Source organism: Protomyctophum parallelum (assembly GCF_964188405.1).
Source record: "Protomyctophum parallelum genome assembly, chromosome: 5".
Classification (NCBI taxonomy): domain Eukaryota; kingdom Metazoa; phylum Chordata; class Actinopteri; order Myctophiformes; family Myctophidae; genus Protomyctophum; species Protomyctophum parallelum.
The window spans coordinates 53,192,598-53,218,197 of NC_139702.1; the positions used below are offsets into that span (position 1 = coordinate 53,192,598).

A 25,600-nucleotide genomic window follows, 5' to 3' on the forward strand; every position below is an offset into this window, starting at 1 on the left:
GTGTGGCCTACATGGGTCACATATAATTCGCCCAGCTGGTACCCACTTAAGGCCCAATCAGATCCCAGTTCAAACCCATATAGGCAAACACAGGTGGCACACACATGGTTCTGAAATAAAATGGCCCATTTGGATACCACCTAAGACCCAGTTAGAAACCCATGTAAGCCCATATGGGCTAACACGGGTGGGCCCTTTGTGAAAACTGGGTGCACGGCCCACTTGGAACCCATGCCCATAGCCCATGTCAAAACCCAATTGGGCCCAGATGGACATGTTAGCTGGGTCCCGCCTCCCCAGCATGTAGAAACTGCCGGATGCTAACTTGCATATGTTGGGCAATTTTCACAATTGGCATAATATATGTGACCATACCATTAACAACCTATAGAAGGCAACATTTTCAAAATGTCATCATGCTTTATCTAGCATGTGACATGTCAAACTAGGGGGTTTTCATGATGCTGAATCCATTAAAAAAAAAAACACTTGATCATTGGGCTTAAAATGACCATGCCCGTTTTTAGCCCAATGAGTGTTTGTTTTGCAAAAGGAATGCCTGGAATGGATTCAGCATCATGAAAACCCCCTAGTTTGACACATCACATGCTACATAAAGCATGATGAAATTTAGAATATTTTGCCTTAGGTTGTAATTGGTATGGTCACATATTATGCCAATTATGAAAATTGCCCAACATATGCAAGTTAGCATCCGGTAGTTTCTTCATGCTGGGGACCCATACTAAACATTTCTAACATAAAACCTTGGTGTACTCCGGGTTCACAATGTATGGTATGGGGCTCTATGGGCTGGCTACTAGACTAATATACTTTTCAGAAGGTTTTACTTAAAGACGTTTACGCCGTGGACAAAGCCAACTCTTGTCGTGACAAATCCTGACAACAAACACAATTTTTCAGGCTGAACAAATAATTAGAAAGAAGGCTAAGAAACGGCTAAACACTTTTTTTGGGGGTTTTTCTTCTTTGTAATTATTTGTTTGGTCCAAAAATATTGTGTTTGTTGTCATGATTTGTCACGACAAATCGAACCCACAACACACTGTTAAGCTGCAGTTAAAGGTGCCCAGACCTCTATGGAAAACATTATTTCTGTGAGTTTTAAAATTATTAATAATGTGTCATCCATCTGACAAAGGACACCAGAAACCACTGGACACTGAAGTAAGCCATTTTATTGATGTCATGAGTGGAAATGGGTAATAATAAACCTTTTCTATTACAGTGTTCTGAGCAATGCATTCTCAACTGGAGGACTACATTTCCAGCATCAAAACCTCCCTTTGTCTGAGTAGCAACACAAATTAAAATCTGCATATCTGTCACATATATATACATACATACATACATACATACTGTACATACATACATATACATATATATATATATATATATATATATATATATATATATATATATATATATATATATATATGTATATAAATAAAAGGGGGTGCACACTTAGTTGCCCAGATAAGTGTTGAGGTAATGTGTATAATACTATTCAGACAAATGGGCAAATTAGTACAATCATTCAATCAGACAGTGAATATATACATGAGAGGTATGTAATAAATGGCATTAAGACAGATGCACACACACTGTATTAACTAAAACCTTGGGATGATGCTGGTCTTAGAAAAAAGCTTTTCCCCCCCTCAAAACACACAGTATGACATAGTGTTACAGTGCCAAAGACAGATCAATAAAATGAAAACATAATATTAAATGGAATGTGGCCACAAGGAAGCTATGTTTCAGATGTAAAAAAACAACAACATAATAAATACTTTTCACAAAGACAGTTGAGATGGTTAGTGAATGCTGAAGTAAGCCACACATTATTTTGGCATAATAATTGGCAACTTTGTCTTTTCATAAAGTAAATGGTATGAATCTTCAGCAGGTCCTATTTAAGAGTTAAGCATAATATTGTGCTATTAGTGAGGAGTTTGAAATCAAGTAGACAAAAGCAAATAACAAACAACTTGTTCCTACTCAGCGCTCGTAAGTCAACAAATAAATCCATTTGAAAGCCTATACAGTCATTAGCCTATAGCCTAAAGCCTATAGCCTATAGCCTAAAGCCTATAGCCTATAACCTATAGCCTATACAGTCATTAGCCTATAGCCTAAAGCCTATAGCCTAAAGCCTAAAGCCTATAGCCTATAAACTATAGCCTAAAGCCTAAAGCCTATAGCCTATAACCTATAGCCTATACAGTCATTAGCCTATAGCCTAAAGCCTAAAGCCTATAGCCTAAAGCCTAAAGCCTATAGCCTATAAACTATAGCCTAAAGCCCATACAGTCATTAGCTATGAAACACATTTGGATTTGGTCAACTTAGGTCCAACCATCTTCAACAACTGAAGACAGATGACAGAGAGAGAGAATAAAGGGTCAAAGAGAGAATGCAAAAGGAGAAATGGAAATAAATCTGGCCAAAGACCAAGTCTACATCAACTGTACATCAAAGTCTGTTAAGTCATGGTGCTTCACTGGTGATCATTCCACATATCCCATCCATGTCATGAGTCTCAAGACCATGATATGGTTACCCACAGCCTACAACAGAATCTATGGATATGGGTCGTATTGGCAGAAACGGATGATTGTTTAAGACAAAACTGATGCCCAAATGGGCTGGTAAAAGCGCTCTAGAAAAAAGTGCATTATAGGCTATTATGTCAAATACTGGGAACATTTAAAACAACACTCTAATAATAAACATCTGTATTTTTTTCTCTTACTAGTGCAACAACAGAATTGATAGAAATAAAAAATAAATAGCATTTACCTGCAAGCAATCAAAGCTCTTAAAACATCTAAATAGATTCCTCGCCACAATAGCAGAACATACATTTAAGAAGGCAACTTAATGATTGATGCTTAAACACAAACATGCCAACATCATTAGACATTGCTCTCTTTTTATATAAATAAATAGTTTAATTAATTCATCTTTATCCTCTTCTTAAATATTTTTTCCATCTCTATATGACTCTGATGCACATTGAATATAAAGTCTATAGTACAGAACTGCAATTTTCAAACACTACAGGTACATAATATAATTCTCTATGTTTAGTCTTTTGTTCAGCTTTGGAGAGAAGACATTTACAGAATGAGCTGACCTATAATTGTCCACTTTGTCCATCAGAGTATTCCCATTATTGACAACCTTATTATTATAGAACATCAAATGTCATGTTTTTTATTGTTATTTTTACCAACAACCTATGTACAGTATTTTAAGTCTTTAAGCAAAGACGGGATTGTCTGAAACTCAAAAATCGACAAGTGCATTGTCTTTTCTCTACTGTGTCAGCAAAAGTAAAAAAAAATCCAAATCAAAAGAATATAAAAGAAAATAACCTTGAAGCCCGGTTGAAGCATACAATGTTTCAGTAACAGTAGCTTGTCACAATATACTGAACTAGGAAAAACATGAAGAGAAAATGGAGACCTGCACAACTACACAATGTGTCACATTATGAACACACATATCAGCACAATAAGCAAACTACATAACTCCTCATAAACATATCAACTGTGGTAGAGACCCAGAGAACAGCATGAAGCATCATTTTTTACCTTGTCATATGACCGTTTCGCTCGCTGAAAATAATTAATTTTCAATTGCACGACTTTCAAATAAACTAAAATAAGTAACGGTATATAAGCTTTTCATCATCTAACTTAGAACATTGAAAGTAGACCATTCTACAAATATCATGGTCTACTATCTTAGAATCGGTCATCTAGGAGACTTTGCTGCCCTTTATGTTTCAAATGAAGATTAATAATAGCATTATGATGAAAAAAAACTAAAAAACACACCACATACGTGCCCCTTAATGATAACTTTGGTACCAAAACAAAACATTTCAGTGGGACATCATAGCAGAGAATACACTTTGCGCTTATTTCTATCTCTCACTGTGCAGTTTCTGCTCTTTGACATTGCAGGGCAATAGGTACAGAAACCAGCAGCGTTTTTCCACCGGTTTTTCGAAAAACCCGTCCAGTCTGCAAGGACCTTAAGTTTAGGAAAATAAGGAATGACGTATTTTGCAGCCGTGCTATAGCTTGTCAAAATAGGTTCCTGATGAATAGTACTTCAGGAGCATCTTTCAAATGCAAACATTCTGTTCTGTGGAGATGTCTCTAACAACTTAGAACTTGACTAACTTGACTGCTATTATTATTATTGTTGTTGACAGCTATTAGTATTATTGTTGTTGCATTCTGTTTCTGTACCATTATGAGCTTTGCTGCCCAGTAATCTCTAAAACCCAAAAGAATAATGCCAGTTAGAACCATAGTAAGATATAGTATTGTAACACAGCTTGAATACATGTGATTCTATGGTCCTGAACATAATGTTGCTGCATATGCGTATGCAGTACAAAGATAACTCCTGCAAAACATTCAAGTGTGTAGTTCCCTTTTTGAATCAGCAGATGGCACCATAGAATGCTGACTGAGAATAGTTTAGTGAGAAATGGAGAGGGACTTGACCATGGGAAGCCCTTTAATGGTAACAGTTAGAGATGCTAAAATATATGAAGCTCCCATAACTGGCATAACACTGTTAATATAAATGGTTTCACCATGTGATGCATGAATATAAATGGAGCAATATTCACCATGTTCTCAAACTATAGTGAGGACAACCCTGTTCTTTTTGTTACTAGCAATGCGCCCTTACACGGATGTACATCAATTGTGCATTTAAGTGGGAGTTAGTTGCCTATTGCAGTGGTTCTCAAACCTTTTCATGTCAAGGACCCCCAAATGTACTTGGCTGCAGACCCACATTGGAAAGTAATTTGTGCCCTGCAGGCACCTCCATACATTTGGATTGTTTCAAAAATATTTGTAAATTTTCACATTCTTTCAAGATAGTCTTAAAAATATCTTATCTACAAGCTCACGACATGTCGCAAAGTGACGTGTAGTGAGCTTGTACATTGGCTATTTTAAAATAGACAATGTATTACAGGGTTAAAGTGGTAAAACTAATATTGATGCTATCAACAAATGTTCCTGGGAAGCCCCTCGAGGACCCCTGGGGTTCCCCAGACCCCACTTTGAGAAACACTGGCCTGTTGGACAAACAGCCACATTGCACGTATTCCCCATTCTGTGGCATGCCAGAGAAATGACCTGACAGCATGCGATGACACAAAACCCAAAGCTCCAGTCCTTACGAATGGTAGAAGAGCTAGGAGAGAAAGGCATTACGAATGAAACTGCAGCCTTGTTTAGACAACAGCAATTTGATTCTGCATTCTAGTCTGGCGCTCAAAATACTACTCTGGAGATATTACACATTCAAATCTGATGTGTCAATTTAACCATGTTAAATTAACTGATTCTACTGCATAACCTACGAGTGCAAAAAGGGGGTAATGTCAAGTCCAGAGGTGAAACGGAATAAATCGGAATAACAAAACAAGAAAATATCCAGTTGAGTTGGAAAGCAGACTATGCTGATACAAAGGTTTTCAAATGTGGAAAACCTTGAAAATGTGGAATAATTGTTGTTTTTAGTTTGTCTTTGTTTTTTTTGCACTTTCACCAGTTTGTGTTTATAGGCAGGGGTCTGGCTCCATTATGTCACGGCCCACTTGGCCTAACAGCTTGGTGCTGTAGAATAACCAAAAGAAAACCAAGGATAAAGGTTTTATTAAGTTACCTTGTTTTGTTGCCTCAGAGCGGCTCTGTCTGGCTTATACTGTACATGGGAGGTGTACACCAGGGGAGGTGATCTGGATTTCCCTAGCTGGAATTGTAACAAGCATGTTTTCCCCAGGTTTGTGTTATAGTCAGAGATTATGTGGCTTTAGCCTGAGCTGGTTGGACAGCTTCCCAGCGACCTCGCCAGTTCGCTTCTGGTTTAGCTTCTCATTTAGCTTTCTAGTTTGCTTCCAGGTTAGCTTCCCAGTTCATTATAGCGTCTGTGATCCTCTGTTATTTGATCTGTTAGTGCTTCAGATGCAATCATACATCCTGGAGTTAGAGTAACAGAGTCAGTTGAGAGTGGCTGAAGCCAAGAAGACAGTTTAGCCGTGCAGAGGATGTTAGCAGAGAATGTCAGCTTTCACGTGGAGAATTTTGGAGAAACCCGGTCTCTTCCTCAGAGCCTGAAATAAAACGTATGGGAGAGAAATCAGAACATAGGCCTCATTTTAGGTTACATTTGTCAAGGCAGGAAAAAAGAAAGTTTGAGCAAAGCAGAGTAGAGGGTTTACCCTCTATGGGTCGTCGTGGGCTTTCTGAGGCTTTCTCACATCAGATATTGACAAGCTTTTGCTACAAAACTATTTATTATTTAAAAAAAATGTTAGCTTAAAAAAAAGAAAGAAAGAAAGAAAGAAAGAAAAAAAAGTGTGCATGTGCATGATTATGTGATTATGTGCTTATGTGCATGATTATAAAACTGACTTCAGTGACTAAATGACTTCACCAAGCTTAACATAAAGGAGCTGGGGAGGGGAAGTAGAGAAACAGATATAATATCGGTTATCGTAATTAAGGGATAGCGGATAGTGCCAAGGGATAGCGCAGGGATATAGGGCCCTTTGTGTCCAACACAACACCATTCCATTCCGGCTGGACACCTGGGTTGCATTTACAGTAGCAGTGGTTCTCAAACCTTTTTGCATACTGTACAGTAGTACCCCCTTTCTCTGATTTCTGAATCTGATGTTATGAATTAATTACCCGACCTTAAGAAAGTCAAAGAGTCAAAGAGTTACAAGTATTACCTCATCAAGTAAGTGCTGTCATTATTATTCAAATAATTGTACAAATTGTATTCAGTAACAGTATTGCCCAAATGTATTTGGTTTAACACATAAAGCCCAGTTCCCAGTGCCAGCATACGTGTTCACTTTAAAAGACAGAGTTTGCCCTTATTCTCTGCTTCCTCTCTCTAATACATTCGGCTATAAAAAAAACCAAACTAAAGAGAGCAGGCTTGCCAGCTACTATGAGTAATTGCAATAGCTACAGAAAAGCCTGCTGTACCTTACTCATAAATCATGGATCGTCCTCCTCTCTACTGATTAGTCAACTACGTAGTATTGTGGAATGAGTTGCCAATGTAAACATCACACTTGTGTGAAGTGAAGGGCACCTACTGTGGCTGCCAGCCTGACGTAATTTCAAAAGCCATACGTACGTTGGAGGGGCAAATGCCCCTCAAAAACACAATGAGGCAGCCTTCGTGGTCCTGGGTGTAGTAGAAGATAGTGAGACAATACCTGTAGCTTGTTCACCATCTCGTCAAATAGTTTCCTGGCCTCGGGACTGTTGGGGTCCTCAAAATAGTCCTCAACACCAATTTGAACCACTATGGATTTCAGATTACGGCACACACCTGCGGGAAAGTAGAAAGATTAATTTAGGCCCAACTGATTCAATCACACAGATCCAGAGCGATCTAGGCAACCTGTCCTGCCTAGTCAAGCTCCACTCAAAAAAGACCTGGGTACTCTTCGACTCTGATTTTAAAGGTATATTCAGTGATTTCACTCAAAAAACCTTAGGTTTCGTTTTTGGCTGTGGGACCCAGCCTTTCGTCCAATCAGGATAGAGAGTCAAAAACGAAACCTAAGGTTTTTTGACCCCCAGGGGTTAACTGGGGACAGGGAGGAACTCCTTATATGGCCAGCACACTCTATAGTAGGGAGGATTATCACAACAAAACAAAAAAAGTGATATTTGAATTAAGTGAAATCACTGAATATACCTTTAAATGCGATAAGCAGGGAAATGCAGTAGTCAAATCAAGCTTCTTTCACCTCCCCTCCATAGCAAAAAATAAGCCATTCCTCTCTGTCCAGTGTCCACGATCTAGAAACCGTCCTTCATGCCCTCATAACAGATATCCCGATATCCCGTTTAGACTACTGTAATTCCAATTACACTGGGATCAGTCAATCTGCTCTATCCCGGGCCGTCTCCAATTGGTCCAAAACACAGCAGCCAGGATCTTGACCGGTACCACGAAGAGAGACCATATCACCCCCGTCCTGGCCTCCCTCCACTGGTTGCCAGTGCGGTTTAGAATTAACCCATTCTGACCTGAGATCAGATTCATACGAGGTGTCCGCTGGACACACACTGGTCTGATCAACCCATTCTGACCTGAGATCAGATTCTAGAAATGTCAGTCGCTCTTCGATTTTTCAAAAATAGCAGACCTACAAGCTCGTATCGCGCCACTCGGTGGCGCGATATGAGCTTGTAGATCTGCTATTTTTCAATAGCTAAAGCATGACATGATGCTGACACCAAAACGGGTGCCCGTTCAGAATGGGTTAAGGCAGAGTGGTAGACTGTGTCTAGGCGCTTTAAAAGAGATGGAGCATCAGACCTATAAATAATGTCCCCATAGTCCAGGACTGAGAGGAAAGTGCCCTCCATATTAGATGTGCCCGACGACCAAATTGAGGATCAGAGGGGATTGCACCTTCTTTGTCGCAGCCCCCAGACTGCGGAACACCATTCCCTTCTCCATTAAATCTACACCTGCTGGCTCTCCATTGAATCTTTTAAATCCAGGCTCAAAACTCTGTTTTACTCACAAGCATTCGAATCCTCCTGACATGATGTTGTGCTTTTATCCCATTGTTTCCGTTTGCTATGTTATTAATGACATCACTGTAGTGTTTCACTAGGTTTACCCATGTTAAAACAGGGACTATATTTCTACTCACTGTTGAAGTGGAGCAGAGCCTTGGGGGTGACTGGGGTGGAGGTGAGCACCAGCATTTCCAGACCTTTCAGTCCTTCCCTGCACACCTCCGCTGCTACTTCCTGGTTGATCTCACTCACATGGTCCAGCTCCAACACCTGCAGACGCATACAGTTCCTTGCTGTGCGTGCGTGCATGTGCGCGCGCGTACGTCCGTTGTGGGTTGCACAGAGATGCACAGAGATGCACAGAGAAAGGAGATGAGAGTAGAAAAGAGAAAGCGGGGTGAAACAGACAGGATAAGAGAATTGACTATCAGAGATGCGTTTCGGCTACTCAGGACATCTACAGTATAACCTTTGCATCCTACTTACCCAATGAGGCTAGTCCCTGGATGCCACACCCAGCCCCACCCACACCCAGGGCACGGAGGTGTGGCCAGCATCTTCCAATGGTCTGTAGGCATCTGTTGCTGAAGCGAGCTGGTTGTTGGCTGAAAACCAATGAGAACAATGAACACACTGTAAAGAACTACAACCCAATGAGAACAATTAACACACTGTAAAGAACTACAACCCAATGAGAACAATTAACACACTGTAAAGATTCAAGAACTACAAAACAACTCTCTTTCAATACAGAGCACAACCAAGAGGAGTGGTCTGTTACCATGGGTGTAGTGGCGCCACCTGCAGGGAGATGATGTCTCTACAGCCGGCTCCCAGGGCCCAGATCACCTCCTGGCCAACTGGGTCTGTGGCACTCCTGCAACACACATGCATACGTACTGTAGATAGCTTACAGTATGTCCAGATTCATACTTTGATATGAGGAGTGCAATGTTACAAAAATCAAACATGGTAATTTATTATCATCTATCTAGATCTCTCTCACACACACACACACACACACACACACACACACACACACACACACACACACACACACACACACACACACACACACACACACACACACACACACACACACACACACACACAATTGTTGTTGGTTTGTACACGCAGTTGAAGATGGGACATATAACGGAGATTCCAAGAGACTTCACAAGAACTGTCCGTTACTAACATAACTGCGAGGTTATGCATACAAAGAGTATATGCACACACCCTGTGCAGTAAAACGTCACCACTGGTATTGAAAAGCTCTATGAGCTTTATCAACTGTGCCAAAGCTCCGTCACACAGAAACACTTTCACAGAAACAAATCACTTAATATTATGACATGATGACCTGTGTGTGTGTGTGTGTGTGTGTGTGTGTGTGTGTGTGTGAGAGAGAGAGAGAGAGACAGCATGTGATGCGGGTCATGTTGTACCTATACGTGACAGCCTGCAGGGCACGGCAGTAGCAGCTGGCCAGCCAGAGGGAGCGGTCAGTGAGCAGGTTGGGGCAGTGGGACACCTTCAGGATCAGCAGGTTACTGCCTGTAGCCTTCAGCAGAGCCTCCAGACCCTCCTCCAAGCACCCACTGAGGATGACAGAGACAGAAAGACAGAGAGACAGAGAGAGAGAGAGAGAGAGAGAGAGAGAGAGATGTGAAAGCAAAACGATCATCCTCCTGTTTGCCATTTGATGTCTTCTATTAACCCTTTCACGCATAACGGTCACTACAGTGGACAGTTATTAAAATGTAATTTTCTATGGTAAGAATAAGGTTTGATTATGTGGATGCCAGAGCACCCCCCCCCCCCCAACACTGCCATCCAGTGGCCAGCCATTGTAACTGTAACATAATTTTCTCAGCATCCAAGAAATGTAAACAACCCCGGCATCATCTCAGGAATATCTATCCATTTCTTCGAAAGTAGGAGACCCTCGCAAGTAAAAAAAAAAAAGTGGACAATAACATCAAGTATTGATATTATATTGGGAGGAAATGACGATTGATCATCTGTCCACTAAATTGGACTGTGTCACTGGCTCTATTTCAACTACAAAATGCTTCATCTGCAGTAACATTTTTGGAAATAAATCAATGTATTCATGTTACTAGACAGCAACCTGCATTGTTTGTATCAAAAATAATGTTTTATGCATCATTATTTACATTATGCAAGTAATATTGAGTCAACAGGTATTTATATAGAGCTCTAGTGCAGCAGATATAGAAACGCCTAATGGATAGTGGGGCAACTATAATATGACTAAAGTGAGGATGATGCTAGTGGCCTGGCCAGTGGTGATCATGAATAAAAAAGAAAGAAACAGTGGAGCTGTATCTATCTATAAATGTGCCAAGTCTCTGTAGCCTACGTGTATACAGTATGTACGCACGTCTTTAATCAACGTAACTTGAAAACCACCGACTTCAAATTCGACACACGTGTTCCACACCCCAGCTGATTGTTGCCCAGGTGGTTAGACTTGAGAAAAAACGGTGATAGTTGATGGTTGATCGAAGTAGTCTCACCTGGCCTGAGTCAAACTAATTGGACTCACAGTGCCTAACTGAGGTGGTCTTGACTCTTTACACGAGGATGGTGTTCATAGAAAATAAAAAATAAAGTGTCCGTTTAGACGAGAATGGTGTTTTCAGGAGGTGAAAACGCAACAAAGTGAAACCACCTTCCAGAGTGGAAATCTTTGAGAACGCCGTTTTATCCCTTCTCCGTGTAAACAGGCAAAACGGTGAATCCGCAAAACTTATGACATCATGGCTCACGTTGGCTCACAGCGCATATATGTTTATTACATTAATGCAGAGCCATACATAGACATATATATATGATATAATTCATAGTTCCTGAACAAGCCTCCCTCCTCGCCTACAAAGCGCTGCTCATCAGTGATGGTGAATGTAAAACCATGATGTAAATAAAAAGCCTTGTGATAGGTGGCAGCCGCGGCAGCAGCGTTTATGTAGCCTAATGTATTATAAAATATATAACCATCCTGTGGCGCGCTTTGCCTGCATGCTCTGGGCTGCCTGTCAGCCCAGAGCAGCCTTGCGCAGCACTGTTTTTTTGGCAAATCTAAGCTAGCAAATTTAAGACGATCTCTTAAAAATAAGAGTACCCTAGTATTGAAAAAAAAGTGTCGTTTGCACATTAAAACTACAAATTAAGCATTTAAATGATGCTATAAGACACACATTATGTTTCTGTTATTTAATTACTTATTTTTACATAGAAACATAATGTGTGTCTTTACAATACCTGTAATGTAGTAATAATACTAATAATGTAATGTAATAATAATTTAATTAACGACACTTTTATTCTGAAAGCAACCGGATGTCTTAAATTTGCTAGCTCTCAAACAGGAAGTTCTAGATTTGCCAAAAAGATGGAGCCGTGTTGCGCAGGGTTGCGTGCATAGACTGTAAAAAATATGGACAAAGCGCTCCGCGGGTCTAACATGAACGTAAAATGAAGCCTGTCAGTCCTTGAATTGTAAATCGCCATCTTTCTAGATCCGTTTGGGCCCAGCTGGCCATTGGCTGGCCCAGACAACGAGGTGGGACTTCCCCCCTTCTTCTCCGTTGGTTTTTATTTTGACTCGAGTGGGAGGGGAATCCCGATCATAGACTGTAACGGTAGCCACGCCCCTCAGAACATACGCGACTTTATGGTAAAAAAATGTATAAATGGGACCATAATTTTCCAAAAAGAATATTATGACATTAGAAATGAGACTTTAAACTAGTGACTGGAAGCAGAAAGTATTCATGACCATGTGTATTAAGGTAATACAGTCTAGGTGAAGTTGGGCCCAAATACATGGACTTCTATGGGGCTATGGGTTTTTTTGGGCCCAATGACAGCGCCACAACAGGCCATTATATGAACTTTCAGGAAATCCCGATTTCCTTAGTAGCTTCACAAAATATCTGTCTGACTGCCCCCCTGGTTGCGTGCAAGGAAGCTCTTAGAAGGAAGTGAAGTGGTCACGTGACTGGGCTGCGCCATGACACTTTCATGGACACTTTCACGGGAGCCAAACTACACCCGGAAGTTCGGCAGAATGCACTGGAGCCAATGAGAGCTCAGTGACCAGCTCATGAACAAACATTATTTATGAATGACTGAGACCTTTTGTAAAGTGATCGCTTCTGGAAAATAAAATAATATATATAACACGTTATTTTAGGCTGTCTTATTTTTTGATGTGCATACTACTTAATGTGATTTATTTTTTCAAAGAGCAGCCCAGGCAGAAAACTTACTATGTGCTCTTCTATAAATACCTCAATAAAAATAAATAGTTAAGTCAAAAAACAACCACTCGGAAAAAACGTGTGATATCACTTCTTTCATATTCCTGAACCAATTATATGACAAAGCTCGCAATCGTTCATGTATAATGTTTGTTATGAGCTGGTCCAGCCGGCTCAATTCACTGCCATGTATTCATTGCACTACCGGTGTGAGTTTGGCTCCCATGAAAGTGTCCATGAAAGTGTCATGGCCATCAGACTCATTTCAGTTGTGAACACAGCCTATACAATCATTCTGTCATATTTCTTCTTGCTAAAATGGCATATGTGTACAGAGAAAGAAATAGCACTTGCTATAAAGCCTACAGTATTGTCAATACTGTAACCTCGTATCTGGAATGTGATGCTGTTGCTGCAGAGTGAAATAGTTATTATTACTAGAATATGTAAATAATGTGGCAATTGTAGTTATAATTATTATATAATTTAATTTGTATAATCTTTTCATCATTTTATAATTGTATGAATTGGTTTTCAATTAAAAACACAATTACAACAACAACGCATAACAGGTCAGAAACTCCTTTAAAAATTGGTTCAGTTGTTTTTGTCTAAAGACTAATATATTTTTTAAATAACTCAGGTTATCATAATTTATGCGTAAAAGGGTTAATTGCTTGTATGCTTAGTTCATGTTGGGATGTATTGCTGCAATACAATGTGTTAGAGGCAACTGTACGGAAAGCTTGAATTATACTATGAAGCAAAAACAACGTTTTTGCTTCATAAAAGTGTCAGAGTTTGGAAGTGCTTGCTTTCAATAACACAATGTCAATGTGGAATTTAGAAGCAGGTGGTACGCAGGAACATTGAGTGATTTCCAACGAGTGCTTGTTTTACCGCTGGTTTTGTGTCCTGGTGACGCATGTGCAATTGTGCATACTCTCTACAGTACAATTTAGCTTTCCATGCACAGTAAAGTCCAGAATGCTGATCTTGCTGTACAGTATGTTACAGTAAGTGAGTGTGTCTCACCGTGTGCTCTTGAGGTATTCCTCCTTAGTTTCCTTCTTTCCTCTCTGTCGTGGTTTGAGGTTCTGCAGAATGAGGGAGTGAGTCTGGGTGCACCACTGGGACAATGTGCTCAGGAACTGACGAAGGAAACATGGGAATTATGAATACTGAATAATATTGATAAAATGTGAATAGAATAGTGAAGACATAATACTGTACAGTGTACACACGGACAGGCTGGAGTATAGAGACCAGGACTACTGCATGTTTTTTGTGAGGCTACCTAAGCGCTTTGGGTTTCTTGAAAGGCGCTATAAAAATGCAAGTTATTATTATTATTATTACCTACCCTAGGGCAGGGGTTTTCAACCCGGGGGTCGCAACCCCTGGGGGTCTCTTATGTTTTTGGGGGGCCAAAAACATAGAGAACCCCTGCCCTAGGGGACACAGGGAGAACCCTTTCACCAACCCCACTTAGGGTATGGGCACAACATTCATTGTATTGATTTTACAATAAGAAAGAAAATAACACAGAACCACAGACATGCTACCTGGTGGCACTGGTGGTGACCACAGTTTATTTGATCAACCTAACCTAGCAAATAAAGCAAGTCTTGTTACTGTATATTTAAGTAACTGAAGTAAGCTACACATCTCTTCTGTGGCGGTTGGTGTTCACCTTGGAAGAGATGCGAGCATTCTCCAGCAGTACTCTGGTCCACACGGCCGGGTGACGCGCCACAAACTTCCAGTCGCGGCAGACCTCGGCCGCCCGCAGCAGCGTCTTGGTGTCCAAGTACGTGAATATGCAGAAGAGGGCAGCGCGCATCTTCAGGATCTCCGGGCTGATCACCTCATTGGACTTAGAGGGGCTCTTCTCATGGCGACATGGCCTACTGTACCCGCCCTCTGAACGACCTGGGAGAAGGGTTCAGAGGATGCACATCGTGTGTGTTTGTACAGTATGTGGCCCTTTGTACTAGCACTTCCCAAAAAAGACAGTATGCTAAAATTATTTACAATTACTGTACAAAAGAAACCTAAAGAAAAAACAAAACAAATGAAAGGGGAAAAAAGCTGTAAGGATATGGTATATTCTATATAAGTGTACATACTTAAGTGAAACATTTCTTTAAAGTGTTTTATGAGATCATATCTCACACACTGACAAGATATTCCCTGTATGTCCATTTGGTGGCGCTAACTGTCAACCTGAATTGCTTTCTGTATGCATAGAAAGCAGTTCATCTATTTATACACAAGACCATTTCTTCCATCCCAGCATGCATCACTTCTCGATGAATCATGTTATCTTTGGCCTTGGACAGCATGCTCAAAGCAACAGAGCTTTGAATGCTTTCTGTATCGCACGCACGCACGTGCACAGTCCACACACACACACACACACACACACACAGCCTCACAGAAGCACTTGCATAGACAAACACACACACACACACACACACACACACACACACACACACACACACACACACACACACACACACACTTGCATAGACAAACACGTACACCACCTACACTCAAGACGTCCAGATGAGCCCAGTGCCAAGCTGTGCCCCATTTACTTGGAAATTGAATGAATCGTGTATTTGTACCATCTGAAAAACCTGTCAGCTATTAAGAAAGAACACAACATGGAACACTGCAACAGCACAGGGATCTCATTAACAGGATGATTGTGAAGCAAGAATGTACTTATAGGTGCAGTACAGGTGGAACATTTGACAGAGAAGGCTAATAAATGCCACATATTCGGTGGCGTCTTTGGACCCAGTTTTGTCTCTTTGACCAGCAAAGCTTAATTTTAGTATTTTTACACATTTTTTTTAAATTAAATTAATACTCTGCCGTTAAAACCAGTTTTAGATTTTAGCGTTGGCTAATCAAAGATTACTGCCACGGCGCAAGCTTGTATACATATGCTACTTTTACATTTTTGAAAACTACTGATTTAGAAGGCATTTGTAGAACCGGGCCTCAGGTCTTAATGAGTTAATAATGCTTTCCTAGTATACCCTTCCAATCGCTTTACAAAGTACCCATATAGTACCCATACAGTACACACACACACACACACACACACACACACACACACACACACACACACACACACACACACACACACACACACAAACGGCAGAGGAAAAACATGCAAGGCACCAACCTGCTCATGAGGAGCAGTTATAGTGGTTCAGTGTCTGGCTAAGGACACGCCATCATAACCTGGAGGAGCCGGGGAATGAACATGGAACCGTCGGATTCACCTCCTGAGCCACTGCCATAGAGTACAGTCACAACCCACTGTGACCTAGATTCTCAGTCATTGTTGTCCTGGGAATCACCTCTAGGGTAAACTATTCTATTACTGCCTTTCTCAGATTTCTCAGATGCTGTTAGGTAGGATGTTAAGATAACTGTTTACTGATGGAAAAAAACTGTTTTGATTGCATACAATACTGGCAGAGAAAATACAATTCTTCAGTCTCATCCACACACTCTCATCGAACATGACTTGCATGACTAAGCCAGCACAAGGAAAATCTGGGGTACTATCAGCTGCTTTGACGATACATGCAAGAGCATTGAATGACGGACTTAGTGCATTATCGTAAATTCTAATGATAAAGATATGGACCTAATGGTTGGGGAAAAAGTGGCTAACGGTATTTGTTTCTTAACATTTGCCAAATGAGTGGCTTCATTTACATCATTGATAAAGGATTCACACAGTGGAAGAGATACATGTTACAGTCTGATGCCAATTATTATCACTACTTTTGTGTTGGCTGGAGGTAGCTTGTATTTTGGTATGCAATTCCCATAGTCATTGGCCATTATCCACACAAGCCTGCATTCAACTTTGATAATCAAGTTATTAACACATTTAGACCTGATTTAGAACAGATTCTACAAAATGTCTTCCAAATCATGACAGTTTTCTGAAAAACCCATGTTTCCATGTCAGTGGTTCTCAATATTTCATGTCAAGGACCCCAGAAACTATATGAAATTGGACACAGATCCCCATCTGAAAATATGTTGTTCCAGTGACCCCCCCCCCCTCCCCTTGCTTTGTAGATCTGCTATTTTTCAATAGCTAAAGCATTGAACACTTGCTACTGAGTTGGTTGAACAAAAGATGAATCTGAACCCAAGATGGACCTGGCTGTGTGACACTATAGGTCGGTCTATCTAATCGGTCTATCTAATCCCATATTGTACATTTATTACCATTATGTTTTGAATATTGGCACACATAGAGTACAGTATATAATACCGTCCGCTATGTGTGCCAATATTCAAAACATATGATACAGGCAGTTTCAGTGCAAACATAAGTATAAAATGATCACCAAAGGTGATCCATACATATTGAATTAAAGGGATTGTGACATTAAAAAAAAGGTTTTGGAATTGTTCTTGTTTTTTTTAGGTTTTCCAATCTCAATTGCACCCAAAAAACATGAACTTTTAACATTCAGTAGATTTTCTGTGATCTGGGGTTTTCTGGCTCAAACAGGTGCTCTGATTTGCCGGCAGTAAGTGACATCACTTACTGCAAATCCCATATATGTCAATGGGATTTGCCAGCAGATGTCACTGTTTCACTGTGTTGCCTGTTTGAATTGTAGCTCAAAAGGCCCAAAAAAGCCCAAAGAAAATCCACTGAATGTTCAAAGTTCAGGTTTTTTGGGTGTAATTGAGGTCATAAAACCTAAAAGAAAAAAGAAAAAGAAAAAGAAATTAAAATGAATGTCATAAAACCTTTAAGACAAATTCTCGTGCCACAGTGGTCAAAAACATTTTGCCCTTCTGATCAAACCTTCTGACAATAAACTTCAGTTAAAACATCAGCACCGCCCCATGCTTGACATTTTCACCCATTTGGCTCCTACAGAGGTAATTAGAAATCATACACTTCTTCCTGTTACCTGTGGCAGGGCGGTATCCTGACCGGCTGTGGTGAGTATGCGAGTGTGAATGGGGGTGGTTTGGATGCGGAGGAGCGGAGGACTGCTGGACCTCAGCCACAGTCCTCCTGTCCTGCTCCCACACCTCCACCTCGGATTCGGTGGTTCTCGAACCCACGTCCGACACGTCGCCTTCGTCCCCGTCCTCCGTGCTGTTCCTGTATGGCCGCCGCTGCCAGTTCTGTATGGCCTGCTTACGAAGGCCCCAGCTCCGAGAACCGCCGACCCCACCTCCGCCTCCTCCGGGGGAACGTTCATAACCGCCCTCGCCCAGCCGGCAGTGGACGTGGTAATACTGGGACTCTGGGCAGTCGTCCATGGGGTGCATTTCTACGCTGTCGCTGTCATAGCCCCCCGAGCCCTGGGACACCGACTTCACCCTCCCTGACGCACTGGAGGAAGAGAAAGGGTAATGGAAGCGAGGTGAGGAACATATTGACATAACTGACATTAACAATGAAAATGTTACTAAACCATTGAATTGAGCACCTGGTACTGTAGCTGTTCAATTCAATCTCTGTCCTGTTGACTTCTGAGCATCTCCACTATTCGGTACTACTACAATTAATACTATGATTATGGGTACAACTGCTAAAAGCAGTGTGCTAAAACTACTGCTGGTGGGGAAAAAACAGCACTTGGATGTTTATAGGTGACCGTGTTATTTAAGTCAAGACAGATTTTGTTTGCACATTTGGGTTAAATGTAAGATGGCTCTCAGGACGAGAGAAATTCAGAGGTGCCTACAGCAGGGAAAACTACTGAAGCACTTGGCAACAATGAGTCCCAGAGCGACAAGTCTGACAGTGGAAGAGAGTTGCATTTCAGAGGAGCATGGAGACAGCTTTTATACATACTGCTAACAGCAATTTACAATATAACTTCCCTCAAAACAGAACAGAAATAATGAGCAGTTAAAAAAAAAACAGCATCTGCGAAAACTAGGACATGTCTTCTGACTTGGTCCCCTTCCTGCCTGCTCTGCTCATTTTCACATACACAGCACAAATCGGTGAGTCTGGATGAGTGCATGGCATGCCTCGCTTTGTGAATGTTGCTTGTTATAGAATGACAGATGATAATGCCTATTACAGACAGTTACCAGTTATCAATGTATGTGACATCATGTCAAGTGTCTCCAGCAGTCTGATTTGAATAACACAGTAAGCTACAAATATGAATTAAATCTACCCCTAGGATTACCCCACCAAACTGTCTATTTGGATATTATGTCAGCATTCTAAATAAAGACAATGCAATCTGGGTCAATACAATCATGCTGTGTAGTCTGTTTAAACCACTGTCTAGCAACCACTTGATTAAAAGTAGCAGCACATTGATTAAAATTAATTCCCCCATACAAGTGATGAAACAAGTGGTAAATGGTAAGGGCTGGTTAGAGAAGCTCCTGCTAATTAATGATTTAACCCATTCTGACCGGGCACCCATTTTGGTGTCAGCATCATGTCATGCTTTAGCTATTTAAAAATAGCAGATCTACAAGCTCATATCGCGCCACCGAGTGGCGCGATACGAGCTTGTAGGTCTGCTATTTTTTGAAAAATCGAAGAGCGACTGACATTTTTAGAATCTGATCTCAGGTCAGAATGGGTTCATCAGGACCAGTGTGTGTCCGGCGGAAACCTCGTATGAATCTGATCTCAGGTCAGAATGGGTTAAAGCCATAGAGACGCTTCCATCTACACATTTATGTGAGGAACAAATCACACCCACCCATCACATTAACTATATATATATATAACGGTAACAATCAGCTAAAAGGTTCAGAGTCTACCTTTTTGACGTGCAGACATTTGACACATGTCAGCCTGTGGCTGGTGCAACTGGAACTGTAAATAACAGCGTGAACACACAGACTCTGTCCTTGCAGATTGAGTGTCTGATACACAACCATTCTTCTACTTCATGGACTCCCATGGAAACAATCGATTGTAATTACAAACAGGCTGATCCTGCATGTGCTTCCGATCAAAGCTGAATCTATATGCAGGTTGATGTGTCCGTCAATTCACCTGCGCAACTGTGATTTATTTACTGTCAAACATTCCTCAAACACTGTATGGTGAGGTTAAGCAATCTGGGAACCCATCAACAAAAAAGGGGCAAAAAAATACTATTACACAATAACTTGTTGATATTATACTGTAAAAAAGGCTAATGCCCAGTTCAGAATGCTCGGGTCAAATGTGGTTCCCTCAATCACGAGCCGGGTGTAATGAGTCAGATTCATATTTGGTGTGCTCACTAGTAATTACTTTCAACCTGGCGTCCCTTATTTATGTGATTATAGGTGAAATGTGTCAAAAATGTACAAAGATCTACACAAATAGCAGATCTACTGTACACACGGTCTAAGATTGTAGATCACTTCTTGAGTCAGCAAAAGTGCTCTCTTTAGTTGCTTTTTTATTCTTATGTATCTGCCACTGTGAAGGTTGTACAGTGCACATGTATAGGTATGTATATCTCTTTAACCTTGAAAATGTTCTCAATTTAGAGTTGTCCTTACTCCCTGTGGGGACATTCCACCTCTGCACCTGACCCATCTTAACAATTAGGAGCAGTGGGCCGACACTGAGCAGTGCCCAGGGACCAGCTCCAGCTATAATGCCAGAGTTAAGGGCACTGGCATGTCCTTAAAATGCATGTGTGTGTTTTGGTGTGGGCTGAATCCAGAATCCCAGTAGAAACCCCATGTGAACATCACAGGACCTTCTTGCTGTGAGCAGGGCACCAACCAGCACATCAGGAGCAATTCGGGGTTCAGTGTCTTGCTCAAAGACACTTTGACACTAACTCTGGGGGAGCCTGGGTTCAAACTGGCAACCTTGTGGTTTCCATCCGGCCACTCTACCCCTGAGCCACCGCCTCCATGTACATACGTACACACAGACACTTGGTTCAATTATAGATAGATATTATTCTTCCGAGTGTGAAACCTTCGTCATCTTTGGCTATTGACCTTTAAGTCAGCAACCAAAGATGATGAATACATGGCATTTGGCGACACAGCAAGCAGACTGCATATTTTGAGGGATTATTAATAACAAAAGACAGAAGGCAGCAAGGACTGCTGTCAGGACACTATCTGATAAGAATCACACAATTCACTGGGGAAGGCCTGAGAATGGTTTGTGTGACATCATGTTTGGACACACATACAGTACATGCACCAAATGGGAACACCAACTGTATCACACAGAAGTCTACGTAATTGCCAAAGTGTGTGAAAACTCATGCAGAGATGCTGATAAATATACATGTCACACTGTCACACATGCAGTGTGACAAAAATGCACATGCAGTCCTGGTAAATGATTCAACAGGGTCTCAAATTCCGTACAAGGGGAAAAAGCAAGACAATTGCAACATAAAACGGTATTTTAGCCTAAAATGTGTCAAACTGCATTCAGCTCAGTGTTTTCTCATTGTTCTTCAAGAGTGGTGAGGTGAGAGATTGAACTTTGTAAGTCACTGCTACCAGTAAATTCAATTACAATTGTGAGATTAGAGCAGTGGGTCTCTTGGCTGCTAATTTCTCGGAGAGAAGCCTAAACCTAAACGATCATTTGGATGGTAAAAGTGGATGAGAAATGTTCCCCCGCCTTTGGCAACCTATACTACTGACAATGTAGGCCTTTTGCAAATGATCACAGATCACCTAAGACAAATACACCATTCTGGCTGAGATGTGTCACAGAGAAGAACAATAATTCTCTATAACACTAACAAGAACAGAAGTGACATTTCTTCACATTTAACCCATTCTGACCTGAGATCAGATTCATACGAGGTTTCCGCCGGACACACACTGGTCTGATGAACCCATTCTGACCTGAGATCAGATTCTAAAAATGTCAGTCGCTCTTCGATTTAAAAAAAATAGCAGACCTACAAGCTCGTATCGCGCCACTCGGTGGCGCGATACGAGCTTGTAGATCTGCTATTTTTAAATAGCTAAAGCATAACATGATGCTGACACCAGTCCGGTCAGAATGGGTTAAGAAACATAATGTACAATGTACAGTACAGTACTTATCATTGGTTTGATTGAGGCCATCTCATAACTAACAGCACCTGACAAAATATGTTGCTGTAGATAGTAGCTAAATTGAATGAATGAATGAATTAATTAATTAATTAGAACCATGGACGAATCTTCAAATTTAATGTGTTTGACAATAATGGATACTTTGCAAGTTAGCTGTGTTACCATAGCTACTCTGGCACATAAATGTGCCAGAGTAGCTAATGAGCTCATTTTCATCTGTAGCCCTGGGCAGGTTGTTAAAATACAGTATACGATAAGTACCGTATACTAATAGTTACAGTATATGTAAAAATGAAAGAGGGCATGGGCTTGGTTTACTTTACACCATATCTTACATTTAAGTTTAAAAACAGTAGTGTTAAGCATTGTGCTTCAATGCATCCGTGCTCAGTTGACTTGCCTTGGATGAGTACAGGATAATGAAACATGTATAAGGGGTTGTGCAGCTATATTCTGAGGGGCACAGGATGTCACAGTAATGTATAAACTGTACATTACAGATATATTTTACATTCCAATTCTCAACACTGTCTAGAGCAGCGGCTGCTCTGATCCTGTTCCGTTTCTGCACGACTAACATGATATGTTCTATGCAGCGTACTGTGTGTGCCCTTCTGTGTGTGTGTGTTGTGTGTGTGTTCTTCCTGAAATGGAACTAAACCACCTTCTATCCTTTTATAAATGGAGGCTGAAACAAACAGGACTGACCGAATCCCGTTGTCTCGATATATGAATGAATCCCTCAACGTCAAGAGTATTCACTGGACGAGTCTAAGTAAATGAAAGAGCCAGTGGAATTCTCTTCAACCTCGATGACTCGCTCTGAGCACTGTCCCAGTGGGTGCCATTATCTGTTCAGTCACCAGTGTGTCAGACATTTAATTCAATATGAAGTCTCTGTTCACCACGGTATTCTCCAGCATTGAACAGTACTAGAGGCATGCTACAAGAAGCTAGCCCTCTGTTAATATAATCAGCATAACAGCGATTCCCAACCTGTGAGCCAACAATATTATACCCTCCAAATAATTGGCTAAATAAGACACTACGATTTAATGACAATATAGCATTAATATGAACAAATGAATGTAAGGGAAAAAAAATGTTTTCTTTTAAAAGTTTTCATTGTTTTCATATGTTAGTTCCATTGATCCAAGCTGGAACACAATTGATTGATTGATTGATCGATCATTAAACATAAACATGCAGTGGTCAGATGGGTACTATTGGAGAGATAATGCTTTGAATGAGTATCTGTCGTGAGTGACTGTGTAACGCGGTGTGATCGTCCATGGATCATCTGGCAGCCCGGGCCCCTGGAGTCACGGGCCGGGGTGAAACGACTAAGTATCTTAGGGGCAGTATGTCATGAGGAAAACCTGGGAGGATATTATCTCTCCAATAGTATCTCTAAACTAAAGCCAGTACCCCTACAGTCCAGTGCAATGACTTACCCTGTGCTGGGCGAGGAGCGTCGTTCAGACACCTGGTACATTCCCCTGGTACTCCCAGATACGCTGGAGTTTCTCTGGATAGAGACACAAGGGGCCAGGAGTTATACAAGAGGCAACAAACAAAATCATGGTAGCATGTTTATGTTATTGATATGCTTATGATCATTCTACTATCAAATGTCACTCTTTTTCAAACACATTATTTACATCCTTGACTGGGGTCCCCAAGGGATCTGTATTTGGCCCCCTCCTTTTTGAGGGGCGCTAGCCCCTGCTATATACAGGTTTAATGTTTGTTTTTAGTTCGATGTTTGTTTTAAAAATCACACCTGTGTGAAGTGAGTGGTGCAAGTTCCAGACCCACAGGACCACAGCCAGGGTGCCGGCCCGGTTCCGGCGAGCCGCCCCACGTCCGAAACGGTAGAGAAATGAGAGAGTTACCATGTGGGGGTCTCTGGGGGATCCCCGGAACGCACAAAGGGGGCCGGGCTAATTCCGGCGAGCCGCCCTACGTCCGAAACGGTTGAGAAATGTCAGAGTTACCGTGTGGGGGTCCCTCTACTGTACCCTCTACTGTACTGTACTGGCACACCCGAAATCATCATATATACAGTTGTGTTTGTGTGTGTGTGTTAGGTTGCGCACAGGTGGTGAAAAACAGCCATGCTATTATCGTGCTCATACCCAGGCACCCACCCACCCAGCCAGCCACCCAGCCACACACATAGTTGGATTGACAATGAAGAGAAATTAATGTTTGTTTTGTCCCTAACACAAACATTAAATCCCATTAACAATAAAGAGAATTTAATGTTTGTTTTACATCATCATTACATCACCTAAGCAGCTATAATCATTTATAGCTGCTCCAAGCTATACCGAATTCCCTCCTCCCTTCCTCCCCTTACTTCACACAGGTGTGATTTTCTTCTTCTACACCAAATCTGTTTGCCAAAAATAGCTGATCTACAAGCTGCTATTCTGAACATTTACCTATTATGACATGCCCAGTATAGAGAACTAGATCCTGTTTAAAAACGTACGTAAATCCCTTAACATAATGTATAGTTACAGAGACTAGTGTAGAAGGCGTCACATTCCGTACAGTAGGATCACATAATGCCCCAACTCCTCAACCATATGTCGTCATCTGTGTGTGTGTGTGTGTGTGTGTGTGTGTGTGTGTGTGTGTGTGTGTGTGTGTGTGCGTGCGTGCGTGCGTTACTGTAGGTAACATTTCATTCTGGTCTTTCCTTTTCTCGCCCTAAGGGCAAATCCTCCTAGTCACTCTTTCTCACAGTGTTCAAAGCAACCTGTGTACTATTGATGTGTGTGTGTGTGCGATAGTGCCAATTGGATTTGTGTGCACCAGACTGGTGTGTGAGGTACTGCAAAGGGAATGCAAACACTCTCCAACACAAACAAACACACACACACACACACACACACACACACACACACACACACACACACACACACACACACACACACACACACACACACACACACACACACACACACACACACACACACACACACACACACACACACAGAGAAGAGACCTGGGCTTAGTGCCAGTTGAAACGGATGAGAGAGGAACCATATAAACTCAATCCATCTCTTCGCCTCATCCCAAACAGCAGTGAACGCTGGGTAGAGCAGGAAAGGCTGATCCTCTAGAAATGGAATGGAACACAAAGCATCTGTCCCATCCATCTAAGGCACACAGGGAAAACCCTTTAGTGAACCTAAGTCCGATTTCTAATACACTGTGTGATGGTGTCGCTGAGTGGAAATAGCCAAATTATAAGATCACAATGCATCACGGATGCGTATGAGAGAGTATAAATTATGCATTAACTGAATTGATTTATCTCCTTGCTCTGTTCCTTGCTCTGAACTCCTTTCTCTAGTTTTAAAAGTAACTGTAAATTATGGCTTGAGACCAATTTTTACTTCATTGAGCACCTGGAAGCGGGTGGAAGAAGACAGACACTCTGTCATCGTGGTTGTAGTCAGATTATTAGTTCCGCGACCACAAGATCTCCTGAACGATCAACAGCCAAAGATAATGCAAAGTCTCGTCCTCGCCCCCCCTCTCGTCCTCGCCCCCCCTAAGTAATCTAGCATCATAGGTAAACCAAGAACCTACTGTAGC

At 41.4% G+C, this 25,600-nt stretch overlaps 1 protein-coding gene and 1 long non-coding RNA gene across 3 annotated transcripts in view; both read right to left on the bottom strand.

Moving 5' to 3' along the window:
* Window positions 1-1,477: 1,477 nt before the first annotated feature.
* LOC310858561 lies at window positions 1,478-4,918 on the bottom strand. Its single transcript, XR_014569212.1, has 3 exons — window positions 2,343-4,918; window positions 2,234-2,256; window positions 1,478-2,133 (listed from the first exon to the last, which is right to left on the bottom strand). It is a non-coding gene; the product is annotated as an uncharacterized lncRNA (long non-coding RNA).
* A 652-nt stretch (window positions 4,919-5,570) lies between these two features.
* The window catches only part of fbxo41 (F-box protein 41), a 53,660-nt gene continuing 33,630 nt past the window's right edge, over window positions 5,571-25,600 (bottom strand). Inside the window, exons 5-14 of one of the 2 annotated variants that reach the window (XM_083764634.1) lie at window positions 23,443-23,516; window positions 17,878-18,308; window positions 14,604-14,842; window positions 13,946-14,061; window positions 10,070-10,222; window positions 9,403-9,498; window positions 9,108-9,226; window positions 8,756-8,914; window positions 7,298-7,413; window positions 5,571-6,175 (exon numbers count right to left, since the gene is read on the bottom strand). In XM_083764634.1, the coding sequence (XP_083620760.1) occupies window positions 6,113-6,175; window positions 7,298-7,413; window positions 8,756-8,914; window positions 9,108-9,226; window positions 9,403-9,498; window positions 10,070-10,222; window positions 13,946-14,061; window positions 14,604-14,842; window positions 17,878-18,308; window positions 23,443-23,516 (1,566 nt within the window). In that variant the 3' untranslated portion in view covers window positions 5,571-6,112. Of the gene's footprint in view, window positions 6,176-6,988; window positions 7,414-8,755; window positions 8,915-9,107; window positions 9,227-9,402; window positions 9,499-10,069; window positions 10,223-13,945; window positions 14,062-14,603; window positions 14,843-17,877; window positions 18,309-23,442; window positions 23,517-25,600 lie in introns of those variants that run through there. The other variant, XM_083764633.1, reaches the window with a different exon arrangement.